The sequence below is a fragment of the Eurytemora carolleeae genome, unplaced genomic scaffold, assembly GCF_000591075.1.
Source record: "Eurytemora carolleeae unplaced genomic scaffold, Eaff_2.0 scaffold34, whole genome shotgun sequence".
NCBI lineage: Eukaryota > Metazoa > Arthropoda > Copepoda > Calanoida > Temoridae > Eurytemora > Eurytemora carolleeae.
This window is the reverse complement of record NW_019396116.1, coordinates 232,899-258,741: the sequence shown is the minus strand read 5'-3', so window position 1 is coordinate 258,741 and position 25,843 is coordinate 232,899. Positions and strand designations below refer to the sequence as shown.

The 25,843-nt window shown below is 31.8% G+C and overlaps 3 protein-coding genes and 1 long non-coding RNA gene across 5 annotated transcripts in view; all 4 read right to left on the bottom strand.

Moving 5' to 3' along the window:
- Nucleotides 1–9,318: 9,318 nt before the first annotated feature.
- Nucleotides 9,319–13,336, bottom strand: LOC111695439 (peptidyl-tRNA hydrolase 2, mitochondrial). Of its 2 annotated transcripts, none has more exons than XM_023464762.1 (7): nucleotides 13,238–13,336; nucleotides 11,624–11,711; nucleotides 11,050–11,142; nucleotides 10,661–10,716; nucleotides 10,058–10,218; nucleotides 9,664–9,706; nucleotides 9,319–9,437 (listed from the first exon to the last, which is right to left on the bottom strand). In XM_023464762.1, exons 2-7 carry the CDS (start codon nucleotides 11,665–11,667, stop codon nucleotides 9,331–9,333), a joined length of 504 nt encoding a protein of 167 aa, XP_023320530.1. In that variant the 5' UTR covers nucleotides 11,668–11,711; nucleotides 13,238–13,336; the 3' UTR covers nucleotides 9,319–9,330. The 2 variants fall into 2 exon arrangements, with proteins under 2 accessions (XP_023320530.1, XP_023320531.1); XM_023464763.1 differs by having other exon boundaries at nucleotides 10,058–10,215.
- A 1,382-nt stretch (nucleotides 13,337–14,718) lies between these two features.
- LOC111695438 (uncharacterized) lies at nucleotides 14,719–16,782 on the bottom strand. The gene is made up of 2 exons (XR_002763869.1): nucleotides 16,279–16,782; nucleotides 14,719–16,098 (listed from the first exon to the last, which is right to left on the bottom strand). It is a non-coding gene; the product is annotated as an uncharacterized LOC111695438 (long non-coding RNA).
- Nucleotides 16,783–16,985: 203 nt separating this feature from the next.
- LOC111695411 (cyclin-dependent-like kinase 5) lies at nucleotides 16,986–23,317 on the bottom strand. The gene is made up of 10 exons (XM_023464732.1): nucleotides 23,177–23,317; nucleotides 22,898–22,949; nucleotides 22,461–22,516; nucleotides 21,654–21,740; nucleotides 20,786–20,865; nucleotides 19,298–19,366; nucleotides 18,230–18,325; nucleotides 17,930–18,038; nucleotides 17,271–17,337; nucleotides 16,986–17,089 (listed from the first exon to the last, which is right to left on the bottom strand). The coding sequence occupies exons 1-10, from the start codon at nucleotides 23,315–23,317 to the stop codon at nucleotides 17,043–17,045; spliced, it is 804 nt and encodes a 267-aa protein (XP_023320500.1). The 3' UTR covers nucleotides 16,986–17,042.
- A 1,492-nt stretch (nucleotides 23,318–24,809) lies between these two features.
- Nucleotides 24,810–25,843, bottom strand: part of LOC111695410 (eukaryotic translation initiation factor 2 subunit 1-like) — a gene marked incomplete in the record, with an annotated part of 6,407 nt that continues 5,373 nt past the window's right edge. Inside the window, 1 exon segment of the mRNA XM_023464731.1 lies at nucleotides 24,810–24,919. Coding sequence (XP_023320499.1) covers nucleotides 24,812–24,919 — 108 coding nt within the window.

Below are 25,843 nucleotides of genomic sequence, written 5' to 3'. Positions count from 1 at the left end.
TCAAAATGAAAACTGTTCCTCACAATAAAAACGGGTCCCTAACAATGAGAAACTGTTCACTCACGATTACAAATGGTTCCTTAGAATGAAAATTATAAACTTTTTCCTCACAATTACAAACTGTTCCCTCGCAATGAAAAACTGTTCACTTACAATTAAAAACTGTTCCCTCGCAATGAAAAACTAATCTTTCATAATAAAAAAATGTTCCATTTCAAGAAAATATCCCCTCCCAACACTTCAAAATAAGAACTGTTCCCTCACAATTAAAAACTGTTCCCTCACAATTAGACACTTTTCCCTCTTAATTAAAAACTGTTCCCTCACAATTAGACACTTTTCCCTCTTAATTAAAAACTGTTCCCTCACGATGAAAAACTGTTCCCCCACAATTAAAAACTGTTCCCTCACAATTAAAAAATGTTTCCTCGAAATTAATAACTGTTCCCTCACAATTAAAAACTGTTCTTTCACAATTTGAAAATCTAAAAAAAAAACTGTCAACCTTTCAATCAAATGTCCCCTAACAATAAAAAACTGTTCACTAACATCGAAAAGCTGTCCCCTCACGATGAAAAACTATCCCCTCCACGATGAAAAACTATCCCTCCACAATGAAAAACTATCCCTCCAAGATGAAAAACTGTCCCCTCACAATAAAAATCTTTACCCTCGCCTAAAGAATGACTCATTTAAACAAAGTCTGTTCCTTCACAAAAAAAAACTCCTTATCTTCACAAAAAGTGTCTCATCGCCTTTGTAATAACGGAGATATGGATAAGTTGATAATTTCTGTTTTACTTAATATTAAATTTAAACTGAAGATAATTTATTTTAAAGATATAATTACAAGTATCAGGTACATTTTTGACTATTTTTTTAAGAATTTTTATGCAGTGGATCCCACTAAACATGATAATTATGTTTCCTTGTTATTTGCGACATTCATATGTAAACCTAAATCTGATGCTTTTGAACCGGCCGGGGGATATATACACAATTTTGAACCTGCCGGGGGAAATATACACAATTTTGAACTTACCGGGGGAAATATACACAATTTTGAACCTAATGGGGAAATATACACAATTTTGAACCTACCGGGCGAAATATACACAATTTTGAACCTACCGGGGGAAATATACACAATTTTGAACCTACCGGGGGAAAAATACACAATTTTGAACCTACCGGGGGAAGTATACACAATTTTTAACCTACCTGGGGATATATACACAATTTTGAACCTGCCGGGGGAAATATACACAATTTTGAACCTGCCGGGGGAAATATACACAATTTTGAACCTGCCGGGGGAAATATACACAATTTTGAACCTACCGGGGGAAATTTACACAATTTTAAATCTGCCGGGGGAATTATACACAATTTTGAACCTATCTGGGGAAATATTCACAATTTTGAACCTACCGGGGGAAGTATACACAATTTTGAACCTACCTGGGGAAATATACACAATTGTGAACGTACCGGGGGAAATATACACAATTTTGAACCTATCGGGGGAAATATACACAATTTTGAACCTACTGGGGGAAATATTCACAATTTTGTTCAAATATCGATTTGTTAACTAAAAAACAAAGGAATTGAGTTTTTGCTACAAACTCTTGTTTTCTAATTCCTATATCTGTGCAACCTAATGTCGTTGACCTTCGATATTTCAAACTGATCAAATAAGCCAAGTTTGAAAAATCAAAAGTTTAAAACATCTGATTGCAAAGATATAGAGATTTACAAGTTTGAGTTTGTGGCAAAAACTCAATTACTTTTAGACTGTTTTCCTGTTCTTTATTTCTTATTGCAGCTTCAATAGTTGTTACCGATTAAAATTTTCAAGTGAATTTATAATTACAGAAAATACAGATCTAATCAAAATGTTAGTTTGAAACACCTTCGTATTTACATCCTCCACGGGTAATTTATTAGTTTAGGCCTCAGCTCAGGGCGAAAATATACAGGGTGTCCCACAAGACATGAAGGTCGCCATTGATCGTTGAAATATTCTAAGGCATTTATTTGTAAACCTAATTTTTTAAGTACACTTCTTGAGTTAATCATCACAAAATGGCATTTCTGAATTTCGGTCTACCTTGTTTGTGCAATAATTATTTCTGGAGATATGAAGAATTTTATTTAGATTTCGAGATTTCCGGTAATGTTAACAATACACAAAAGGCAGACAACATTTTGAAAATCCCAGGACAAGTAAAATTTTGTGATTGTTGCTAGGACGGCTCCGAAGTCTGTATCATTGTCAGATTGGATTAGTTGTGTTTCTAATTCTACAAACATTTGGGAATAAGCTTTTTTTTAATGAACATTCCCTTTCAAGAACATTTTAGGAATATTTAAAGTAAACGGAATAGATAGAAGAGGAAGCAATAAACATAAGTTTTATTACATTTTTTTTGTTTTAGCTGCATGTTAAAGAGCATGTAGACGTATTTTAAAGTAATCCTTCATTTATAGAGTGGCATGTACGATTTTCTATGGTACCCTCTAAACCACTTTCAGATCGGAAAGTCTTAAATTCTCACAATCTTCATTGTCTTTGCAGCAGCATAATAAAAAAACAAAGATATCTCAGTCATCAGATCAGATCAAACTTTTCTATCGCACCAATGTGAATCGGAAATGCCACTTCTAAGCTGAAAATTTTTCCTTAATCCCGATCGGTTAATTAATCTGAGCTGAAAACTTTAGAATGTGATATCCTTAATCCCGATCTGTTAATTGATCAGAGCTGGGAACTTTTGAATGGTGGATATCGGGATTAATGCTTGATCTCCTCTTTTTCTTAATTTCCAGATTAAATAATGCTTGTTCTCCTCTTGTTATTAATCTCCAGATTAATTAACCGATCGAGATTAAGGATATCCCATTCTAAAGTTTTCAGCTCTGGAGATTAAGAAAAAGAGTGGATTAAGCATTAATCCTGATATCCACCATTCCAAAGTTTTCAGCTCTGGAGATTAATAACATGAGGAGAACAAGCATTATTTAATCTTGAAATTAAGAAAACATTCTAAAGTTTTCAGCTCAGATTATGTTCAAAATTACTGGAATAAACCCAAAAATTAATAAACGCATTGCACAAGTTCATGGCAACTTTTCTATGCTAAATGTACTTTTACTATGAAGAGAAATCTTTTCATTTCTGTTTTCAGGATTCAAACATTTTAAAAATAGCATTCTGTAAAAGTTTTCTTTATGAACAATGAAAATGGTTAAAATTGTTTGGAATAACAAAGTAACTGAGTTTTTGCCACAAACACAAGTTTTCTAATCCACATTTCTTTGGTGTAAACCTTTGATATTTCAAACCTAGACTATGTAATCTAACTAAATTCATAATGTCTACAACATCGGGTTGCAAAGAAATAGGGATTATAAAATTAGAGTTTGTGGCAAAAACTCATTTCCTTTGCAAAACCTTTTTAGAAGTCCGGAAACCTTTTTTTAAAGAAGCGAGCTATTGTCTGTGATTGAATTCACTACAAAGTATGAGAAAGTGCATGCACAACAATTTCAAAATCCTACCTTTTTTTGTGGTTTTTTCTTCTAAATTCATCTGATAAATTTCACATTTGAAAACTAATTTCACCGTATTTTCCAATGTCTGCACGTTCATCCTTCACAAGGGAAAAAAATAAAGCTAGAAAAATTAGGAACATAATTCATTAATATAACGATCAAATTTAAATTCAACTAGAATTCTTAACATAATCACATTAATTTTATTGCGTCTATAATTGAAGTTACCTAATTGAATTATAAATACTTTTCTACAAAAAAGTTGTTTTAACTTATAGGGTGTCCCAAAAACTTGGGTAAAAATTACGACATTAAAACCCTTTGGTTTTGAATTATTAACAGATGTCAAAACTCGATTGTACGTCTTATCCGGTCTCCAAAACGGGGTTTGGTTTTTTTGTTTGTTACTTAATGCTTATGGATTATCCTTCCTCCTACAAACCTCCCTATCACTCTTAGGGTTTCCAGCTGAAACTAAACATTGTTTCGCGAAAATTTCGCAAAATTTTTTAATTCTGCGACCATTTGCTTCATTTTCACATCAAATGTTCGCTTTTTTCCGCGAAATTGCGCTTAAATCTGTTTCTCAATCAAATAAGAAATTTTCGCGAAGTAAAAAATTCGAAAATTTCGCGGAAAAATTGACATCAAAAACTTCAAAGCAGAGAATTCCACAAGTTCTTTTGAGCAATTAATTGTTGCAACTCTAAAACTCGTGGTTTTCACAAAATTTTCGCGAAATATTTTCTCATTTCACATTTTCGCGAAATTTTGCTTAATTTATTTTCGCGAAATATTGCAAAATTTTTTTCGAAATGCGACAGAAATGTTTTGCATATTTTCGCGAAATGTTTCGTTCGCTGGAAAAATCACTCTCCTACCTGTTCCACAACTTGATGTCAAAAGAACTATTTGAGAGCCTTAAAGTTTGGAAACAAGAAACAATAAAATTCAGGATATGGAGTTTTTAACCGTAATATGGTTTTTACTTTTGACAAATTTTTACTGATCCTTCTTTAAAATAACCTCCATATGAATAGCAAGACATATTCTGATGTATACCATGGACATGTACTAATTATACCTAGACATGTACTTATGTATACCTAGACATGTACTAATTATACCTAGACATGTACTTATGTATACCTAGACATGTACTAATATATACCTAGACATGTACTGATGTATACCGTGGACATGTACTAATATATACCAAAACATGTACTAATATATACCTAGACATGTACATATATATACTTAGACATGTTCTGATGTATACCATGGACATGTACTAATTATACCTAGACATGTACTGATGTATACCGTGGACATGTACCAATATATACCTAAACATGTACTAATATATACCTAAACATGTACATAAATATACTTAGACATGTTCTGATGTATACCTAATATATACCTAGACATGTAATAATATATACCTAGACATGTATTAATATATACCTAGACATGTACTAATATATACCTAGACATGTACTAATATATACCTAGACATGTACTGATGTATACCTAGACATGTACTAATACATACCTAGACATGTTCTGATGTATACCTAGACATGTACTTATGTATACATAGACATGTTCTGATGTATACCATGGACATGTACTAATATATACCTAGACATGTACTAATATATACCTAGACATGTACTAATATATACCTAGACATGTACTAAAATATACATAGACATGTACTAATATATACCTAGACATGTACTGACATATACCTAGACATGTACTGATGTATACCTAGACATGTACTTATGTATACCTAAACATGTACTAATTATACCTAGACATGTACTAATGTATACCATGGACATGTACTAATATATACCTAGACATGTACTGATGTATACTTAGACATGTACTGATGTATATTTAGATGTGTACTAATGTATACCATGGACATGTACTAATATATACCTAGACATGTACTGATGTATACCTAGACATGTACTGATGTATATCATGGACATGTACTAATTATACCTAGACATGTACTAATGTATACCATGGACATGTACTAATATATACCTAGACATGTACTGATGTATACCTAGACATGTACTGATGTATACTTAGATGTGTACTGATGTATACCATGGACATGTACTAATATATACCTAGACATGTACTGATGTATACCTAGACATGTACCATTTTACATTATAGAAATAATATTTTTTTTATTCTTAATTTTTTTGGCCAGAACAAACGCGAAAGTGTACTAAGATGTGTTCATATAATGGCTCTCAGTGTGGAAAAATTTCTTCTTTGCTACCAACATGTTGGAAGATCCTGTTTTTTAGGCCTATGGTATCTAAGGTAGAGGGGTATCCAATTCTTAAAAATAAAAAAGTGAACACTCACTCTTAATATAGAGGCAGGGACGGATACAGATATCTAGCAGGGGTTAGCGAAACTTGTAACGCACGTTTTAATTTTATTTGAAGTAAAATAACAGCATTTTTTAATTGTTTAATGGTTGCCTCTGTGCTCAATAATATACCAAATTCTTTTAATATTCATGGCTTGTTCTTCTGAGGTTGTTGGGTTTTGTGTAACCTTAAATGATATATGTATTGTAATACTCACGATAAGTAACCATACAGGTCTTTTTTAGAAGATAAGAATGACTGACTTTCTTTAAGTTGGAAACGAGAGAAAAGTTAGAAATGATGCGCGAAGCGCCAAAGAAAAATTTTGCTAATTTTTTCTTAATTGGCAAAATTTAAAAAGATGGTCCACAATCATGATCATGCTGGAGTCAAGGGGGGGGGGCGAAACTCTTTTTGCCACCCCTAGTTGCGCCACCGAATCATTACATCACATCGCATAAATATCTCTTTGTTAAAAGCCATTGAAGTCAAAATACTAAATTTAGCGCGAAATTGAAATTAAAACAAGAAAAAACTACTAAATTCTTCACTCTTTTATTTTTAACAAGATAGAATGTATTTAACTATTTTAGAATTTCAGAATTTTCTCTATTTTCTGTCGTAGCCCATCTTGGAGAGCTATCAGCTATTTCGGCAGGAGGTTTCTATCTGTATTTTAGTTTTGGGTCGCAGTCTAAAACCATTTTCCAAATTTGTTATTGAACAAAACCTTAACATAGTACAGTAAATGATTAAATATGTTATCTAACATTTTGTGAACGATTTTATTTAGATTACACATGAAGCTCTTGATTCCCCTTTACGTGAGATTTTCCACAAATCATAATAAATCTTTTTAACTTTTTAGTTCTAGTATTTTTGGCTTTAGTTTACGCACTCTTATTTCTGGATTTTTACCAGAAACTTCTACTTTAAAAAATTAGCAATAAGACACCCAGCTTTGGCTGGAATTTAACCATCCCGACTTAGACTTGTTGAGCGATCAATATTCCAGTGGTTTTTCCAAGTACAGGGTGTCCCAAAAAACATGGGAATTCAGTGACGAATTCGATATCGTCTTTGTTATGAATTAGCATTGTAACACCTAATTTCAAAAGCCATAATATTATTATGTCTGCTAGAGTTTATTTAATGAAAAGGGTAAAAGACTAAAGATGTGTCTATAATGTCTCCGCAAGATGAACAGTGAATACGGACAAGTTTACTCTGTTTGTATACTGTAATTTTCTTGTTTTACTATGTACAACCGGTTGCAGTCAAAACATAAACAAACAAAATGTAAACATAGCAGACGAAACTCTTACAGATTACAGCTTTCTCAGTAGGTATCACTATACTAAATCAAAGAATTATTTGAAAAGACGATATCGAATTCGTCACTGAATTCCCATGTTTTTTGGGACACCCTGTACTAAAATCAAAATGTGAGACAATTTGGTCATTCAGTTATGACCAGAGAAACAGACCAGTCAAAATAAGATTACTATGTACAATAAATGCTTTAATTAATTCTCTGTATTCAGGGTGAGTCTAAAATAAGTGTGATTTGCCGAGCCTGGTGCAAAATTGTACCTTATTTGTGCAAATGTCCTGTATGGTGTTTTTTCAATATTTTTTGAAAATTTGTAACTTTTTTTGGTACTCCAATCGCCCAAGAAAAAAATCCGCGAACCTTTTTTTCTCTAAAAATCAAAAGTTCAGAAAAGCAAAAATGTTTTATAAATTATTTCTATCGAAATCTAAAATTTTAAAAAGATTGAATCACAGAATCATAAAAAATTCGCAAAATTGTAAAAAGAAAATTCGCAATTTTTAGTTCTGGTCTTTTTTTAAGAAAAAGTTAACTAAATTCTCTAGTTCCTTTCTTTTTAAAATTTTGGATTTCGATCGAAATAATTTATTTACACATTTTTGTTTTTCTGAACTTTTGATTTTGAGAAAAAAAAAGTTCGCGGATTTTTTTTGGGCCATTGAAGTACCAAAAAAATTTACAAATTTTGAAAAAACACCAATCAGGAGAGTTGCACAAAAAAGGTACAATTTTGCACCAGGCGCCACAAATCACACTTTTTTTGACTCACCCTGTATGTCTTAAGTGAGCTCAAAATATTATAAATTTAAAATACTTCAACAGAACGCTTTATTTTCTCCAGAATTTTGTTAGTGAAGTCTTTCTTCATCGATCTTGATCAACATATTTATCTCAAAACCGTGAAATTTTTTAAAAAATGGAGTTAAATGCACCAATACAATTATAAATAAACCAGAACTGAAAACTTTTTATTAATACAAGATCATCCGAGCTGTAAAACCACTATAACGATTTAGCATTTCTTCAGAGATAATCAAAATCACAATTAAAACTTTCACATTAAAATTTAAATCAATCTTAATCATGTCAAAGTTTCTCTAAACTCAAGAGGTGTCCAAAATATGCTTAAATGTTTAGATGTTGCCACTGTTATACATTTAAAATTAAGATGAATTTCTCGGTACTCGGTCTGATAAAGAATAAATTTAATTTTGAAGATTTATTAAAAATATCTAAACATGACTAGTGTGAAATCTCTTATATATGTATACACATCAAATTATGGTAATAATATAAAATGTTATGGTTACATGCAAGAACAATTGATACACAACAATTCCAAAAATATATAAAACTTGAGTGACTAACAAGTAATGATGGAAAATAACTTGGTTCGTTTTAAAAGGTATTAAGGCTTTTAAAAGGTTCCACAAAAATGTATATAAAATGTTTTATAAATTTTTTTTAAATTATAAAAATTTTGACCCCGAGAAAATTGTTATGCAAAAAAACGAAACCTACACAATCGTGGCCCACTTTTCCCTTACTTTTCTCTTAGTACTGCGTAGTTACATAAAGCAAACTTTACCATAACAATTTTGAAATGTTTGAAGTTTTATTTAACCATGAAAAAGGTGATATATATCTTCATACTAATGAGCTAGTTTCCTTGACTAATTAGCCAGCATCACTAGAGTTAACGACTTATCAACTAATCAGCATAGCATATTTCACTTGGATTAGTTAGAAACCAATGAGCTTGCATCACAAGTGTGATAATGAGTCGGGTTGGTTAGAGTTAATGACGAATACTCAAGCATCAATAGAGTTCAAGACTAATTTCTTCCATCACAATGAGCTTGCATCATAAGGACTTATGCACAAGCAGCTCAAGAATAAGTGACTAATGAACAAGTACCACTCGAATTAGTGACTAAGGAACAAGCAGCACTCGAGTAAGTGATTTATGAACAAGAAGCACTAGAGTTTAAAAAATAACCCCACCGCCGCCTTAAACAAAAATATAAATCAATTGAAAGAATTTAAATCCAAAATATTAATAGTTTGTGGTACCTGTGTGCGTCCAGCATCTCTGACAATACTCCAAGTAATGCCTGTTTCCCGCGCTTTTCCAGCTAAAACCTCCATTTTAATTTCGGAAATTCTAATTACCTACTTAAGTCGGGAACGATTGGCGAGGAAAGATTACAATTTTAACTAATTTTTGTTACATGTGTAGCTTATAAATGACATAAAAATTGCTTATTTATTGTTTTGTAAAATTTTTATAAAAATTGGCTTATAAAAATCAAGTTCTGGTCGTTAAATCGGCGGAATAAGGAGAAATATAAAATTAGTTTCCTAATTCCAATAGAGATTCTTCACTGTCAGTTTTCAAGCAAACCTTAAAAAGTTGGTTGTTTTTACGTATGAAATAAAATGTGTAGTAAAATCGTTAGATTTTTATTATTTTGATTAAGAGAAAGTCTCTTAGTACTTGTCAGTAATTATTTACTACCAGCTTGAAAACACAGCTTTCCTGAGGTATGAATGATTGGACACACACACACACACACAACAAGAGATTATGTACAGATAAAAAATGCTTGAAGGAACGATTTTTGTAAATAAAATACCGAGAATTTAAAAACACACATACGTAACTTCAATATAAACATTAGAAAAAATTCATTTCATGGGGTATAAGTTATAAATGGTACAAAATTGCGATATAATCTCTCTAGTTCTCATCTACCTTAGCTTGGCCAGTCCGCTCCCAGCTAGCAAGCGCGTCAGGATGTGATTTCAACGCTTTCTTGTAGCAAGCAAGAGCTGCGTGCGCGCATTGGGCGGCTGCTTTTCCCTTCTGCATCCCAAGATCTGTGCGCACAACAAGCACCATTTTAGAGTTTCCTGCTAAAAAAGTTAATCTTAAAAATAGAAAAGTTAAACTCTGTTGTTTCAGTTAGACTGAATAGAATATTTGAAGAACAAAATAGCTTTATATTTATTATTTATGATAATACATGACTGCAAAATGTAATGCATTTAATCCCAAAAAAAACCAGATAATTAAGATTAGTTACATGTTTATCGAGGGCGGATTTCTAAAAAAATAAATACCCCTAATGCAGAGTCCTGCTCTTAAAAAATATTTACTATACAAATATTTCAAGTTTCAAAATTAAGCACTTATTTCTTAAATTTCTACAAAAAGAGACAATAATTATAATATTAACAAAATATTCCTGAATCTATAGTATCTTATCGTTAACAAATAATTTATCAGACCCCCCCCCCCCCCCCCCCCCCCCCCCCCCCCCGCCCAATCTCATCCTCTATTTTACTTCACAAGAACCTGTGAATGATGAAAATGAAGGCATAGATATACTTCTGACTTCACGAGGCATAAACCTAAACATAAACCATTCTAATTCATGGTGAAACATTACCTTACTTCACCTTACTTCACCAAGCGAACGGCAAACTCGTAATATCTCATTCAATCTACCTTTTAACAGCTTTTCATTGTAAATTTTGTTCATTAAAATATGAATTTGTGAATTCCTCACAATTTAAAGCTACTTCAGAAACAATTAAAATCCAAATAATTTTTTTTTTGTGAGCAATTTAATGAATACTTTATAAAATCATTATAAATTAGGTCATATATTCCTTGTACAGAGAAAAAAAAACACAGAAAAAATTATTTTCAAGGGGGGGGATTTATATAGAACCCCTGTATACCTGAAAACAAAGTTGACCGCTAACCCACAAAGCATTCCAGCCACAAGGGTATAACTGGGGTCAGTTAAATAAGTCCACCAGCCCTCCTCTACACTAATTAATGAACCACTCAATCAGCATTCAAGCATTCAAGCATTCAAGCATTCAAGCATTCAAGCATTCAAGCATTCAAGCATTTAAGAATTCAAGCATTCAAGCATTCAATGGACAATGCAGAAGAAAGAATGAAAAACATTATATCAATCAATCAATCAATCAATCAATCAATCAAAAATCAATCAAAAATCAATCAAAAATCAATCAATAACCAACCTAAAAACAAACAAACCAACTAGCCAATCGATCCAAACCAATCATTTAAGTGTTAACGTCATCCTTTTGATGTCTCAGAGATCAATCCTGATTCAGAAAATAAATCTGGCAAGAAAAATCTATTTTGGAAACCTGATAAATAGATCCTGATCCGATTTGAATCCAGATTGGTGACAATTTTAATGACCCTAAGCACAACTTGGAAACAGAACAAGCAAATGTGCAAATGATACAAATGTGACACAATTTTCTAAAAACTTACGAGGCTGTCTCTTCAAGGATGGTTGTGGAAGTTGTTAAATCCATTATTTTTCTATTTTCTGCTTTTTCATCATGCAGGCTTGAAACTCCTGATAATATGGTTAACTCAGGGGCAAAATTTAATAAATTAGTATTTGAACCACTTCATTACAACTCTTAAACCGGCCACTCAAGCGACTTGAGTTCAACATGAATTTTAATGATATAATTAATATTAGGGTTGGCATGAAAAAAACCCAGCCCAAAAAAACCAATAACCCACTATAAAAAACCCATGTGTAGTCTGTAATTTTTTTGGGGGTTTTATTGTTTTTTTTTAAAGATGAATTTTTATAATTATTGCCCTTTTATCACTCTTATAATGATAAACTCTTTAAAAACTAAGGTCTACTCTCAACTATATTGATTTTTAGGGAGTTTACAGCAATAAAACGGACACATTTATTCTTTCTTATGAGTTTTCAAAATATGTTGAGATAGAATAAGGATATAAAATCCCTTTATCATTCTAATGTGAGAGTGATCTGCAGTTTTTTGTATTTAACAGCGGTCTTCCTTCTTAAGCATATACATATCTACAGATTACTCTGAGTAGTCTGAAATTCAAAGAACTAAAATATAAAAAAATTGCAGTATTCCCCCTATAAAGAAGGAGGTGATATTACTGTATTTGAAGAGTATTTACTATGATAGCCTATTATCAAACAATATTATTATTTTTCATAACTATAAAGTTCGCCTATTACTTAAATAGTCTTATTATTATGAATTAGTAAGAATTTTAGTAGTTTCTGACTAATTTTAAATTGAAAAACTCAACAACAAAAACCAAAAAACCCAATGAAACCCACTGGGCTGGGTTTTTGGTGTTGTCGAAAAACCCATTTTTTAAACCTTGATTAAAATATCATCTCAAGCGATCTAAAATACAAATACGTAATACTCAGTGTCAGATTTGGAACATTAAAACAGATTGGAAGTTCAGTCCCCTGAAATATGAGTAGGACAGAGATTCAACATCTTGTAAACAAATGTACAAAGTCAACACGTGGAGAAATTATTCAATCAGATTACTTAACAAATCAGTGCTTAGGTCAAGATTTTGGCTTCCTGGATCCGGATCCCCAAAAATATGCGGATCCAACGGATCCAGATGCAAGGGGTAAAATATCAACCAAAAACTGCAAAAAATAATAATTTTACTCTCCAAACCCAAATCTGAACTATTGGAAAAAGAGAGATGATACAAATTTCCTGATTTCTGAATGGTTCATCAAATTTTAGCATAAAAAATAAGACTTTTTGTTAAAAAAAAATTCAGTAAATCTTAAAGAAATGACCTGGATAAGGTTTCATTTTTTTCCAGTGCGGATCCAGGATCCGGATCCGCATCAAAATTAAATGGATCCTAAGCACTGTTAACAATACTTAAATCGCTTAGCTTTAAAATGAAGAAGAAAAGAAACAAGGGGGAAAGGTGAAAGGTAAAAAGGGAAGAAGGTGGAAGAGGGAGGGAAAACAGGTGAAAGAAGAGGGAATTTATCACGGAGGACCTGGTTATTAATCTCCTAACTAACTTACTAACCCCTGATATATTCTGAGAAAATTACTAAACCTTAAGCAAAGCTTGACACTTCCGCCAATCTTGAAATTCTACCATACACTCTTGAACCCTAAACAGGAATCATAATCAAGGAAAATTTTATAAAAAAAATCTTAAATCTTTAACATTGTCACATAAACCATTTTAAAAAAAGTAACAAAATTGTTATTTTTAGAACAATTTTTTGTGACAAAAAGATTTCCCACTTAATATTGAGAGGGATGATTCTTTCACAGAGCTTGAGCCAAGTAGAACGTCTTGGAATCATGATCAAATAATCTTAACAAGGATTATGTTTGTGAATAGATTAAAAGAATTTCTTCTATACATTTTTATGACGAGTTAAACAAGTAATAATTTAATTCTCTTTTACATGCAGTGGCGGCGCAACTTTATTGAATGTATAATATTAAAGAAAGATGTCTGTCCTATTCGCCCCCCCCCATGTATTTCTTCAGGGGTGTATAATTTCGCGAAAAATTATTGTTCTTACTTTTTTGAAAGTACAGGTTTCCAAAAGAAAAGAGAAAAATATGCAAAATTATGCACAAATAGACAACATTGATCATTACTCATTACATAACATATTTATCATTTCAGTTATTACGTAATCATCGAATCCTTCAACATATAACACACATCTGCTAGCTAACATAGTTATTACATGTAAACATTGTGAAATACTTTCAATCAAGTACCTATGCGTATCTCTATGTACATTAAAAAGAATTCTAATCGCAGTATTCCATGCTGTATACAATTTTGAAACACATGGGGATGGCATTACGGAGGCAGAAAGAGATTTAAATCTTACCGAGATAAAGTTTGCCCTCATTCTCATAGCAATACTTTAGTCTGTCCATATTTTATTTCCTAATATGGCCTTATACAGTGTTATCTTCCAGAATTAGAAACTTTAAAAACACATAATATTCGAAGGAAGAGGATTTGAAGGTGGCTCGGACGAGAGTATGAGGAAAATGTGCCTTGGACGAGAAATTTTTTGTGGCTGGTCTTCCTCCCCTCATTGACGCGTACAAGTCAGTAGGTCGGGTCCAAGAAGCTCAAAACCGCAAAGTTCATGTAAAAATTCACAACGGACTTAGGAAATAAATATTGTATTTTCATAATTACTGAGACTAAGTACTATCCAGTAGCCATGTTTCTTTCCGTAACCACTTGACCCCCTGTGCAGACAAAAAATGAGCACAACCCCAAAATCTCCGTCTCAATTAATGTATTAACTCGAATTATACAGCTGTATGATTAGTAAATCCCTTTCGCGCTTGCATTAGCAGGGCGGTCCGCGTCAATGATGCATCTTTATCTATCTGCTCTGTGACCACAACTAGCCTTTTGAAGGGATTCATAATAACTCCGATTTCGGACAACCCAATTACCTGTAGGTTTCTTTTATGGGGGGACACTATTGGAACTTCGGACATATTTGATCAGGTGAACAGCTGTTTTACTCCCATTCTTAGTGGAAATTCTGAAATAATTAAATATTATGACATTTTTCTGAGATAAATTATCAGATCATTAGTATACGTTTTTTAATGTTAGTTGTTTAATATCCAATTTTTAAAGCAAATTAGATGGATACTCAATACTCTTACTCAATTATCCAACGAAACCAACTAAGAGTTTAGATTATAAGTTCATCCAAATGATTTACTGGAAACTTTTGATCTTTTCAAATCGTCAGCCGTAATCAAATATCGCTAGACAATAACTCGACAAACTAAGAATATGTAATAAATAATGTAACTGCTGCGCCGCTCGGCCCAGAAATTCATTAACCCTCACCTAAACTATATCCGTAATTTGTGCCATTGTCGCAAGTTTACCTTATCGTAGTTAAACACAAAATCAGAAAAACGATTAGCCAATAAAATACTGCGGTAGAATTTTCATATAACTTTATTAAAGACATATCTCTAGTTGATCATAAAAATGTTCAAAATTAAAATTTATGAGATCATAACTTTTGTATTAAATCTGTTTATAACACGCCCCTCGACACCTTCTATGAATCATATTCTTCAATTACAAAGTTATCAATGGATATTCAATTCGGCCGATGTGCCCAAGCGGTATCCCGTTTCTATCTCAATAATAAAAAAGAAGTAAAATTCTACTGGATTCAATTTCTACTTAAGAAGAAATTCTGATATTTTTAAAATCCAAATCCTCTTCACTTTTAAATTGGATTATACATTCTATAAACCTACTCCTGTACTTTATCAGAGGCATTTAATAATAATAATAATAATATAAATGCAACTTGAATGATAAATCATTATTAAATACAAATTAGAACATATACATATATATTTATAGGTACTGGACATGACTAGATAAACATAACATTAACGATAAACAAAGAGTATTACCGATATACGAAATATATAAAGACTGAAAAATATAACAGTATTACAAAAACGAGAGGGAAGGCCACAACACCCGTTTCTTAGTATCTACAACTAAACTTAACATTTCTAGTTTTCTAGATATTTTTTCCAGATGTTTTCTTATTAATAAAAATACTATGCAAAAAAAAATTCAGTGAATTGTTTGATGCGGCGCGGACGAAAAACAGGTGTGGTATGCCTTCCCTCCCTCAGTGAACAAAGTAAATAAAATCACAGGATGACACTAAGGGGATGATATACATAATTTAAACTAGAACCAACAAGGAATTTTTTTTTCAGGCAATATTCTATTTACAATTATCTAAATTAGATTGAGATCATGAGAGAATAACAATGAATTGTTAAATGCTGTGCTGATTACTTGATCCACATTGTCAGTTCGGATTTTATGAAATGTTAACCCGATTTAAGTAAACATTAATTCGCCACTTTTTAAGACTAACGGATCAGAGCTGAAAACTTTAGAATTTTGGACATCGAGATTAATGCTTGATCTCCTCTTTTTCTTAATCTCGAGATTAAATAATGCTTGTTCTCCTCTTGTTGTTAATCTCCAGATTAATTAACCGACCGTGATTAAGGATATCCTATTCTAAAGTTTTCAGCTCAGATCAACACCATATTGGATATCTCAACAGGTCCATCTGCTACCTTACACACACCAGAAGTTTAACGCGGAGGATGAAGAGCAAAGGGACTGAAAGTGTAATTTTACATTCCATGCCAAAATGTCAATGTCAGAATTACATTAGTACTCCTAAAAGCTTTGCATTAGATATCTATTTAAAGAAGACATTTCGAAAAATGCTTCAACTCAGAATTTCTTCTGGAAAATTTGGCAGTTTAAGTTTTCCTCCCCTCGAGCATCCTTGAAATCATCTCTGGATGTTACGGTAGACCGAAACACCTCTTATCATTCCACAGAACTCTTCAGCATTTAATTTTATAACTTTGTAAAAGATAATAATTTTTCCAAAGAAAAACCCCCTTAATTGTAAAATGTTTTTAACGCTTGGAACTGGTTTCTGCTGGAGTAAGCTTATCGATATTATTAATTTTGAAAACTGATTTTTTTTCTTTAAAAGTGACTTCCACCTAAAAAAACAACAATATCTTCCACATTATTAATCAGATAAATATTTCAAGGGCGCCGATGTGAATCGGTCATTGCCATCTTTCGCCTCGAATATTGAATTAAAACTTAGTGAATTAACACTAACTCATTCAAAAGCTCCAAAATCATGTGAAATCTGGAAAAATTATCTTCAGCACTAGATAATAGGAGACCTAGTTTTTAATTTTTTTTCCTAGTTTTGTTTCAGAATATTGTGGGTCTCTCTCTCTGTTCTTTCCTTCTCTGTCTCCTTCCGTTCCTCTCTACCTTAGCTTCCCTGCGCGTTGTACAGGTAGCCCGTGTTCATACATGTTCCTTTATAAAGCACACAAATCCAAAACTATTTCTCTTGACAGGTAAATGTAAATCTTGAAAATTGAACAGCAAACCAAGGTTGAAAATTTATATGATGTAAAAAAAATAGCATTCGAGACAAAACTAGGAAATCCAGATTTAAATTTTTTTTAATCAAAAATAAATAATTTTTCTGTCTGACCTGCGGGGTTGCAGACTAGCAATCGCTGAAGAAGATCCCGACCTCGTGTGGGTAGTTTAGGAACAACCTAATAAAGCACTCAATAACTCAATCAATTCCGTTCTAAGTCAATTAATTTATCTACTTGTCAATAAATAGAAATATCAATTTTTGAAACTTTAGATGAACTTAACTATATTTATCATTTAATCAATCAATCAATCTACTAATCAATCAACTAATCAATCAATCAACTAATCAATCAATCAATTAATCTACTTGTCATCAATCAACATACCAACTATTGAAACTTTAGATGAACTTAACTATATTTATCAATTAATAAATCAATTTAAATCAATTAATCAATCAATTTAAATCAATTAATCAATCAATTTTAATCAATTAATCAATCAATTAATCAATCGATTGATAAATCAATTAATCAATCAATAAATCAAGTATTAATTCATTCAATCATTCAATCAATCAATCAATCAATCAATCAATCAATCAATCAATTTATCAATCAATCAAACTAACCAAACATCAAATCAACCAACTCTCTAAACCATTTATCATTCCTACCAGTTAAGCAATAAATCAAATCAAACCAAACACTAATTGTAAAAATCGATTTTAAAGATAAAAATTGTAATATTAATGAAATGATAACTGACCTGGTGAAGTGTAAGTGAAGGGTTGTATAAAGGAAAGGGTTTATAATCTGGTAAACTACACATTCCCGGCCATACTTCTTCAGTAGGCGTTCCCAGCAGTTTAAACACCCTGTACAGTAGAAAAAACTGAATTTATGTACAGTAGAAAACAATTTTAAGCATATGCTACAGTTACTTTAAACTCTGTACAGTAGAAAATAAATTTAAGCCTAATATCGTGCACCATTCTCATTAGATAAGAAAATACGAATAATTTAGTCAATATTTGACGAGGGGGTGATGGGTATGGCGGGATTTTACCTTTTTATTTGATCGTCTACATCACTACCAGGAAATAGAGGTCGACCGGCGTTCGCAAGTTCAGCGAAAATACATCCCGCGGACCACATGTCAATACTATAATAGAAAATTAGAAATAACTTGGGTTAAAGAGTGAAATTTAAGATTCGAACGATACATTTTTTGGTTTGCAATAATTAAAGGAAAAATAGATCAATCTACATAACGTATTGATATTTCTCAGCTAATCCCCAATAATGTAGTAAAGGCTAATTACTATGGTTATAAGCTTGCAAAAAAAAGCATCGAGCCTGCTTATACCAATAGGGTACAAACAGTGGCGTATACAGGAACTTATCCAGAGGGGGTGGGGGGCTCAGACTCCGTTGGGGTCTGAATCCTTCTCTTAAAGGGGAGGAGGCTATAGCCCCTCTTGTATATGCCTCGGGATACAAATAAAAGCAGAACCATTTAACATTAACAATAACAGGATTTTTTAACAACTAGAATTAGGAAAATTAGAAACAAAATGGATTAATCGTAAAAGATTCATGAGAGCCCAAGGACGTATGGGATATCCACACACAAAATATGCCTTAGCAGCCCTTTATACCTACAGTATTATTTTACTTAGGTTGGAACTTTGTGGGGACTGCGGAGGTATCGTTTGAATGCTTGATCTCGATATCTTATGTTGGCGAACTTTTAAATTTTAGGATCAATGCTAATTAACCCTGTAGGGTTTGATCAACATGGGATATCGACGAGGAAATAAGTTAAAAAGTATGTCTGCATAAATGCATAAATGCTTAATCCAGATATGCACGACACCTAAGTTCTGATCTCTTATATTAAATATCTCCTGTGGACGCTTTTGATTTCTGCTTAATCCGCTCTTTTTCTTCCTTTTTTATATCACAGTTTGTTCCGACCAATGAGAGATCTGTCACTGATTGCACGCCAGAATTTAAAAAAAGTCTCGGCTTCTGATTGGCTGTTTAGGTTGGTTGAGATTCAATTAATCTTGAGATTGATAAAAAGATTGATTTCCAAAATTATTAATTTTTCTGCTCTGTTATGTTAACTGACCTAGGAGTGTATAGTTTAGCTCCAAAAAGTACATCAGGAGGTCTGTACCAGAGGGTTACTACTTCAGCACTAAATTAAAATAAATTTTTACAATTTTTTACATGTTTTACATATTTACATTTTATTTATAGTAAAATCTGGGAAGTTTGACCAATTAAAAACAGAATTTATATTTTTATGGACTTCATTTGACTCGGCTTGTTACGGGGTGGGGGCTTTAAATAAGGGATATTTAGCATACAACAATGTATAATATATTTAATGTATTACGGATAAGTGAGTTTTATAGAATGGAAACTAAAAAAGAAAATTACAAGGTGACCCATTGGGGAAAAAACGCAAACATTTTTTTTTATAAATAGACAGACAGATAGATAGACAGATAAATAGACAGAGAAACAGATAGACACATACACATATAGATAAACAGAGAGACAGATAGGATATATAAACAGATAGATAAAAAGATAGATAAACTGACATGCAGAAAGATATACAGATGAATAGACATATAGCTAGACATAAAGCTAGACATATAGCAGACAGATAGCTAGACAGATAGCTAGACAGATAGCTAGACAGATAGACAGATAGATAAACACATTCTCAAATGAACACTTCTGGAACATATTCTCAAATGAACACTTCTGGGATCTCGAAAATTATGAATGAATTTTTGTTGTCAATTGAAACGTTGATCAATCTACTATTATTTAGAATGCAGAAAATAAGTTAAACTAACTTCATTTTGACGAGATTTTTTTTTGAAATTTTCATGAAAAACTTGCTGAAATGAGTGAAAATTAAAAAAAAACCGGTGTATTTCCAGGATAAAAATCCGCACAATCCGTACAATTTGAAAAAAAATCCGTACATTCCGTACAATTTTAGGGTTACAAAATAAAAAATCCGTACAATCCGTACATTTTGGCCACCCTGCGTTTTTAGCTGGAATGAGATCTTTTAAATCAAATCCCGTAAAAAATGATTTATTTTTTATCAAAATTCGAAATATTTTCCAAATTATAAAATCCATTTGTTTTTAACCTCTAAAGCGATGTAACACAAAAAAGAAAATCTTTGAAAAGTATGAAATCTGTGAAAAGATTATACAAATCCGTTTGCGCAATGCAATAGAGAAATTTTATATTTCCTGAGATTTCATAAACTAAAACTTATAAAAATTTACTCAGTTACATTTTCCTCGGATCATGAATAAATATTCTATCAATGTTTCTTTTGAATAAAATAATGTTCTTTCAATTGAGGTTTCCCAATAATAGTGAGTTACAGAATTCTTACACTAACAGTGAAGAAAATTGAAAATTAAAAATTGTCTTCCACAGTATTATTCAGACAACGATTAAAAGAGAACCATTGTGAATCAGACATGTCCCTAAAATGAAGGGTCATTTGAAATTACGTATACAGTCCCTTTAATGAAGTTATTACGTATACTGTCCCTTTAATGAAGTTTTAGTAACTCACCTGAGGAGTTGGTACATTAATGATTTGACAACATCAGCATCAATTTCACCGTTTAAAGAATCAAAATATTTCTTCAGATCCTGAATATAGATAACATCATAAAAACTTGAAATCTTTTATTTCAACAAACTACTGAGTACCGCCAATTTGCCCGTTTTTTCAATATTAAAAAAGTTTTCATCCCCTGGAAAATTATTTTTGTTAAAACCCCTTCTAACAGATGCGGTGTTCTCATTTAATTTCTTTTAATTTTCTTTTTCTTTTCTGTTTATTAAAATTTAAATTACTTTCCCATTTCACAGTGTAGTCACTAAAGGGGACTTATTCTGATCAAAATTATAGTTTTTAATAATTTCCACTTGGACCTATCTGTTCCCCGAGGGAAGGGAACAAATATAAGATAAACACTGTTAACTGTTCAGTGCAAGGCAACAAAAATAGTGAAATTTTTGTAACCTTCCTTATTTTATTTAATGAATTTTAAGAAATTTCCTTTTGGCATTTAAAACACATTGCACTTATAATTTGCAATAAATAAATAAAAAAAGACGACAATTATTTCACAATATTCTGGTTAATACCATTTTCCATCTCAGTTCTGCAGTTAATTCATAAATCTTTGTAAAAAAGCTTTATATTTCATTTATATATATTTGTACGTATGTTAATTATAGCTGGATAAACGGCTGAACTAAATTGGCTGAAATTTTTTGAGGGAGTCCATGGTTACTGGGGGGTAAAATAGGCTTAAAAAATTTCGAAATTTTTTCCTTCAAAATTTAAATTTTTTACTTTAAAATTGGATTTTTTCCAGTGTTTTAAAATTCCACGAGCAACGCCGGGCACTTCAGTTAGTAAGTCAATATACCTGATCACAATGCTCGAAGACTAAAGTTAGTTTTCGCTCAGAATGTAGAACATCGTAGAGAGCAACAATATTCTTGTGTTTCAACTCCTGAAAAGGTTAGATGTGAATTTTACTTTCTACAAATGAAAATGATGATAATGATGAAATTGACAGTTGACAGTTGACAGTTGACAATTGACAATTGAGTGTTGACAGTTGACAATTGACAATTGACAATGATAATGATAAAACTAATATTTCTATAATTAATAATAAATAAAAAAAAGTACTTTTAAAAGTGTTTTAAATGTTTTAAATTTTGTGCTCATAGAACAACTTATAGGTTAACTGAAAAAAGACCGATTGAATCAAAAATCCAGATGGACATACAATAATTTGGTTGTTACTCGTTTTTAAAGACGATCGAAAGAACGAACGTGTTTAGTTGCGTTTTAGGAGCTGTTTGGTTCGTTTTGGTTCGAATCACTCGTTTTTAACTTTTAAATTGAAAAAAAAAAGTTTTTTTTAACGATAGTTTTTCAAAACGTGAAAACAATCCATACATACAAGGCGCATTTACGCTAGATAACTTGTCAATGAAGATATAATTTAAAATTAAGACTAATAAATTCAAAATTGAGACGACTCCCAGCAAACAGTAACAGTTGACATTGAATACCAGATAGTATGTGAAAGCAAAACATAACTGAAAAAAATGTCTAACAGTTGATGAGGAAAAATTACTGAATATCAAAAATTATCAAAAATACTTAACTTAGTAAACTTTTTCCCAATAAGTGTCATTATTATTGATATAATAAGTTATACCTTGAGTAAACATATTTCTCTGAGGGCGGAGGAAGGAACCCCTTCATCATCATCATCTGTAGATATTTATATATAATTATTAATTATGTATCTGTAGAGGATTAGATTTTTAGATTTTTTATTTAACTTTTTATTACAGGCCCGGGATTGTACAGTTTACACAACAACAGTTTCTTAACCAATAATAATTTGGCTACGTAGTAAATCCAATGTGGATGTGTAAAACAACAATAAATAATAAATCTTCAAATAAAGGATACTTAAGATTATGTAAAGATTTCCTCGGGAGTATAAATTATTTTATTTTTAAAGTGGGGGAAATGATGTTGATGCAAAAATGTATTTATTTTCCTAAAGAAAAATGATTTATTCAAGAAATACACCCCTGGCTGGATTCTCTTAATCAGGCTTGATATCTACTCAAATAATTACTCTACCTAGTCTGACCCTCTTCAGTGCAACTATTTCTCCAGTTTCTCGATTTTTGGCCTAAACATTCGTTTAATTATTTTAACTGAATCCAAGCATTAATTTATTAGCGTCAACATCCACAAGACTGTTACAATAATAGCAATGGTTCAAATAAAGAAAGAACAAAAACAATGACCATGTTGATATCAAAACGATAATGATAAATATCCATCAGAAATTCAAAATTGTAGCAATAACGATAATGGCAATGATGAAAACATAATTTTGTAAAATCTAGATTTAACATAAAGAACAGCGAGGAAGGGGATGAAGGGCCGACGTGAGCCCCGCGAAATGATCTCCGGAGCCTCCTGATACGCAGATTGAACTCTAAGTCCAGCGAAAACGTCGCCGCGCTTCTCGCTATGTCTCTCAGCCTCCGCCATTCCGTCTCCACGCCCTGCATTTTAGTCTCCAATGAAAAGTATTTGGCTTTCACATCCACCAAAAACTTTATATTTCAAACATTCTCAACATTTAAAAAAAGTTTTTTTTTATGATACATAAAATATTTGAATTAAGAAGTCTATTTTAATTGAGATAAAGACATATATTTTTTGTTTTCTATATTTCACAACTTATAAAGAACTATTGCAGTATAACATTAACATAGACAAATTTTATATTATTCTACAGATGTATTATGAAAGAATCAAACTTTATGAGCACAAATTCACAAAACACATATGTAAGTTTTTGTTAAATACTTGAATGTAAGTTATTATCATATGCAAGTGTTAACTATTCACAAGAAGACAAGTTTTTATCAATTGAATAATTTACTATTTGAAATTTGTGGTTTTAAACGATTCTTTCAACTATTGTGGATTTCACTAAGGAGACTAAATGAAGAGATATACAGGATGTCCCAAAAAGCATGGGAATTCAGTGACGAATTCGATATCGTCTTTGTCATGAATAAGCATTGTAATACCTAATTTAAAAAGCCATAATATTATTATGTCTGCCAGAGTTTATTTTATGAAAAGGGATAAAAGACTGTAAAGATGTGTCAATAATGTCTCCGCAAGATGAACAAGTTTACTCTGTTTGTATACTTCAATTTTCTTGTTTTACTAAGTACAACCGTATGTAGTCAAAACATAAACAAACAAAATGTGAACATAGCAGACGAAACTCTTACAGATTACAGCTTTCTCAGTTGGCATCACTATACTAAATCAAAGAATTATTTAAAAAGACGATATCGAATTCGTCACTGAATTCCCATGTTTATTGGGACACCCTGTATTTAGATTTGATGTTGGTTAAGCCATAAAAAGGTTAAACAAAAAATAAGAATTAATAGCAAGCGGAGTTTTAAATAAGGGCGTGCAGACAGAGTGACAGAGGCTAGCTTGGAGATGTAGCGAGAGGCACGGAAATGGTTTCGCAGGGCTTGTAGGCCATTCAACGTAACAGAAGGCTTCGGAGGTCATTTCACGAGACTCTGCACCCCCTCCCACGAACATCATGTACCTTGAAAACTGTACCATAAGTTCCCTCTCCGATTTTTTCCAGTTTCTCATATTTTTGCATTTCTCTGAAAAAATTTGACCAAGCGGTAAAAAACCTGCCACCAATTTCGCAAGGCTGGGATGTTTGCAAATACGTTTCTGCAAATGCATGATGAAATAAAGGAACATATCCTTGATCAAGAAAGCATCCTGACATCTGATGTTGAAATGCATGGTTGCAGGGACATGATGCACTTTCATCTATATACAGGGTGACTCATAACACCTTATAAAGTTTTCGAGAAAAGACTTTCTTTGCATTGGCATTCTTATGAATATTTTGTTTTAATTTTCTTGAATATTATTAAAGTTTTGGCTAAAGAAATATCTGATTTCCGAATTGTAGATGAGTCAGCCTTTCCTTTACTCTTCATCCTTGTCCTCCTTTTCATCCTTGTCCTCCTTGTCCTCCTTTTCATCATCATCCTCATCATCACTCCCTTCTACATCCTTGTTTCCTCCCATACCAACCTGAAGAATTCAAACATTCTTTAGGTTGTTGAAAGGAACGAACACTTTCCTGACTCTTATTTTTGATCCATAAATCCTTTCAACCCGATGGTGTAAACCTTTGATAATTCCACTTTCTATATTTCATCTGGCAGAATTAATTTTTCAAAAGAAGTTCTACGACATTAGATTGCCAGATATAAGGATAATTAGAGTTTTTGCGATTCATTTAATTTTCTAATATTTAGATTCCTCCAAATGTTAATTTATTTATTCATTATTGAATCCTTAATTTTTAGATAAAACATCAAAGGCATCCAAAGAACACTGCTCATTTTCGAAATGGCGTTTAAGGGTAAAACATTTTTCTACAATCATTTTAAACCAAAATAGAATTCTTAGATAAACTTTAAGACAAGTGAAAAAAATGAAATGTATAAGTGAAAAGTATAAAAAGGATGTTGATATTAATCAAATTGTCTTGAAACTCCCGAGCTCATATCAGTTTACAGAATTAAATTAAGTTGTGAGGATACCCCCATTTTCCCTACAAACTGTACTTAGTACCAAAGGCTTTTCATCCCGGATAAAATACAAAACAATGCTTCAAAAACTCCGTAAGTTTTTGTGATCTCTAAATCGTTTTTAACAAATACATGGTTAAATGTTAAAAGAAAAATAGAATTTAAAAGATTATTATAAATAATATTATAAAAGATATTCCAATTAAAACATGATTCATAAGTGGGTATACTTTTCTTTATATGTCCGATCATAACTCGTGAACTCCTTTACCGATTGCCTCAATTTTGATTGGGAAACTCGGTAGAACCACAAGAATGTTGTAAGCTTGGTTTAAAAATTCAAAGTTGAGTAGGTAGACTTTGAGAGGGATAGCTTATTAAGTGGGTTTAAAAGAGAAAAGAATGAACAAGAGAACTAGAG

Coding starts and splice junctions, on each gene's coding strand:
- LOC111695411 (XM_023464732.1), bottom strand. CDS start 23,317: ATGGCGGAGGCTGAGAGACATAGCGAGAAGCGCGGCGACGTTTTCGCT. Junction 21,741..22,460: donor GAGAAATATGTTTACTCAAG/GTATAACTTATT, acceptor TAACCTTTTCAG/GAGTTGAAACACAAGAATAT. Junction 18,039..18,229: donor GTAGACGATCAAATAAAAAG/GTAAAATCCCGC, acceptor TCTACTGTACAG/GGTGTTTAAACTGCTGGGAA.
- LOC111695439 (XM_023464762.1), bottom strand. CDS start 11,667: ATGGATTTAACAACTTCCACAACCATCCTTGAAGAGACAGCCTC. Junction 10,717..11,049: donor GCGGTCAACTTTGTTTTCAG/GTATACAGGGGT, acceptor GTTTATGTTTAG/GTTTATGCCTCGTGAAGTCA. Junction 10,219..10,660: donor TTCATTTTCATCATTCACAG/GTTCTTGTGAAG, acceptor TAACTTTTTTAG/CAGGAAACTCTAAAATGGTG.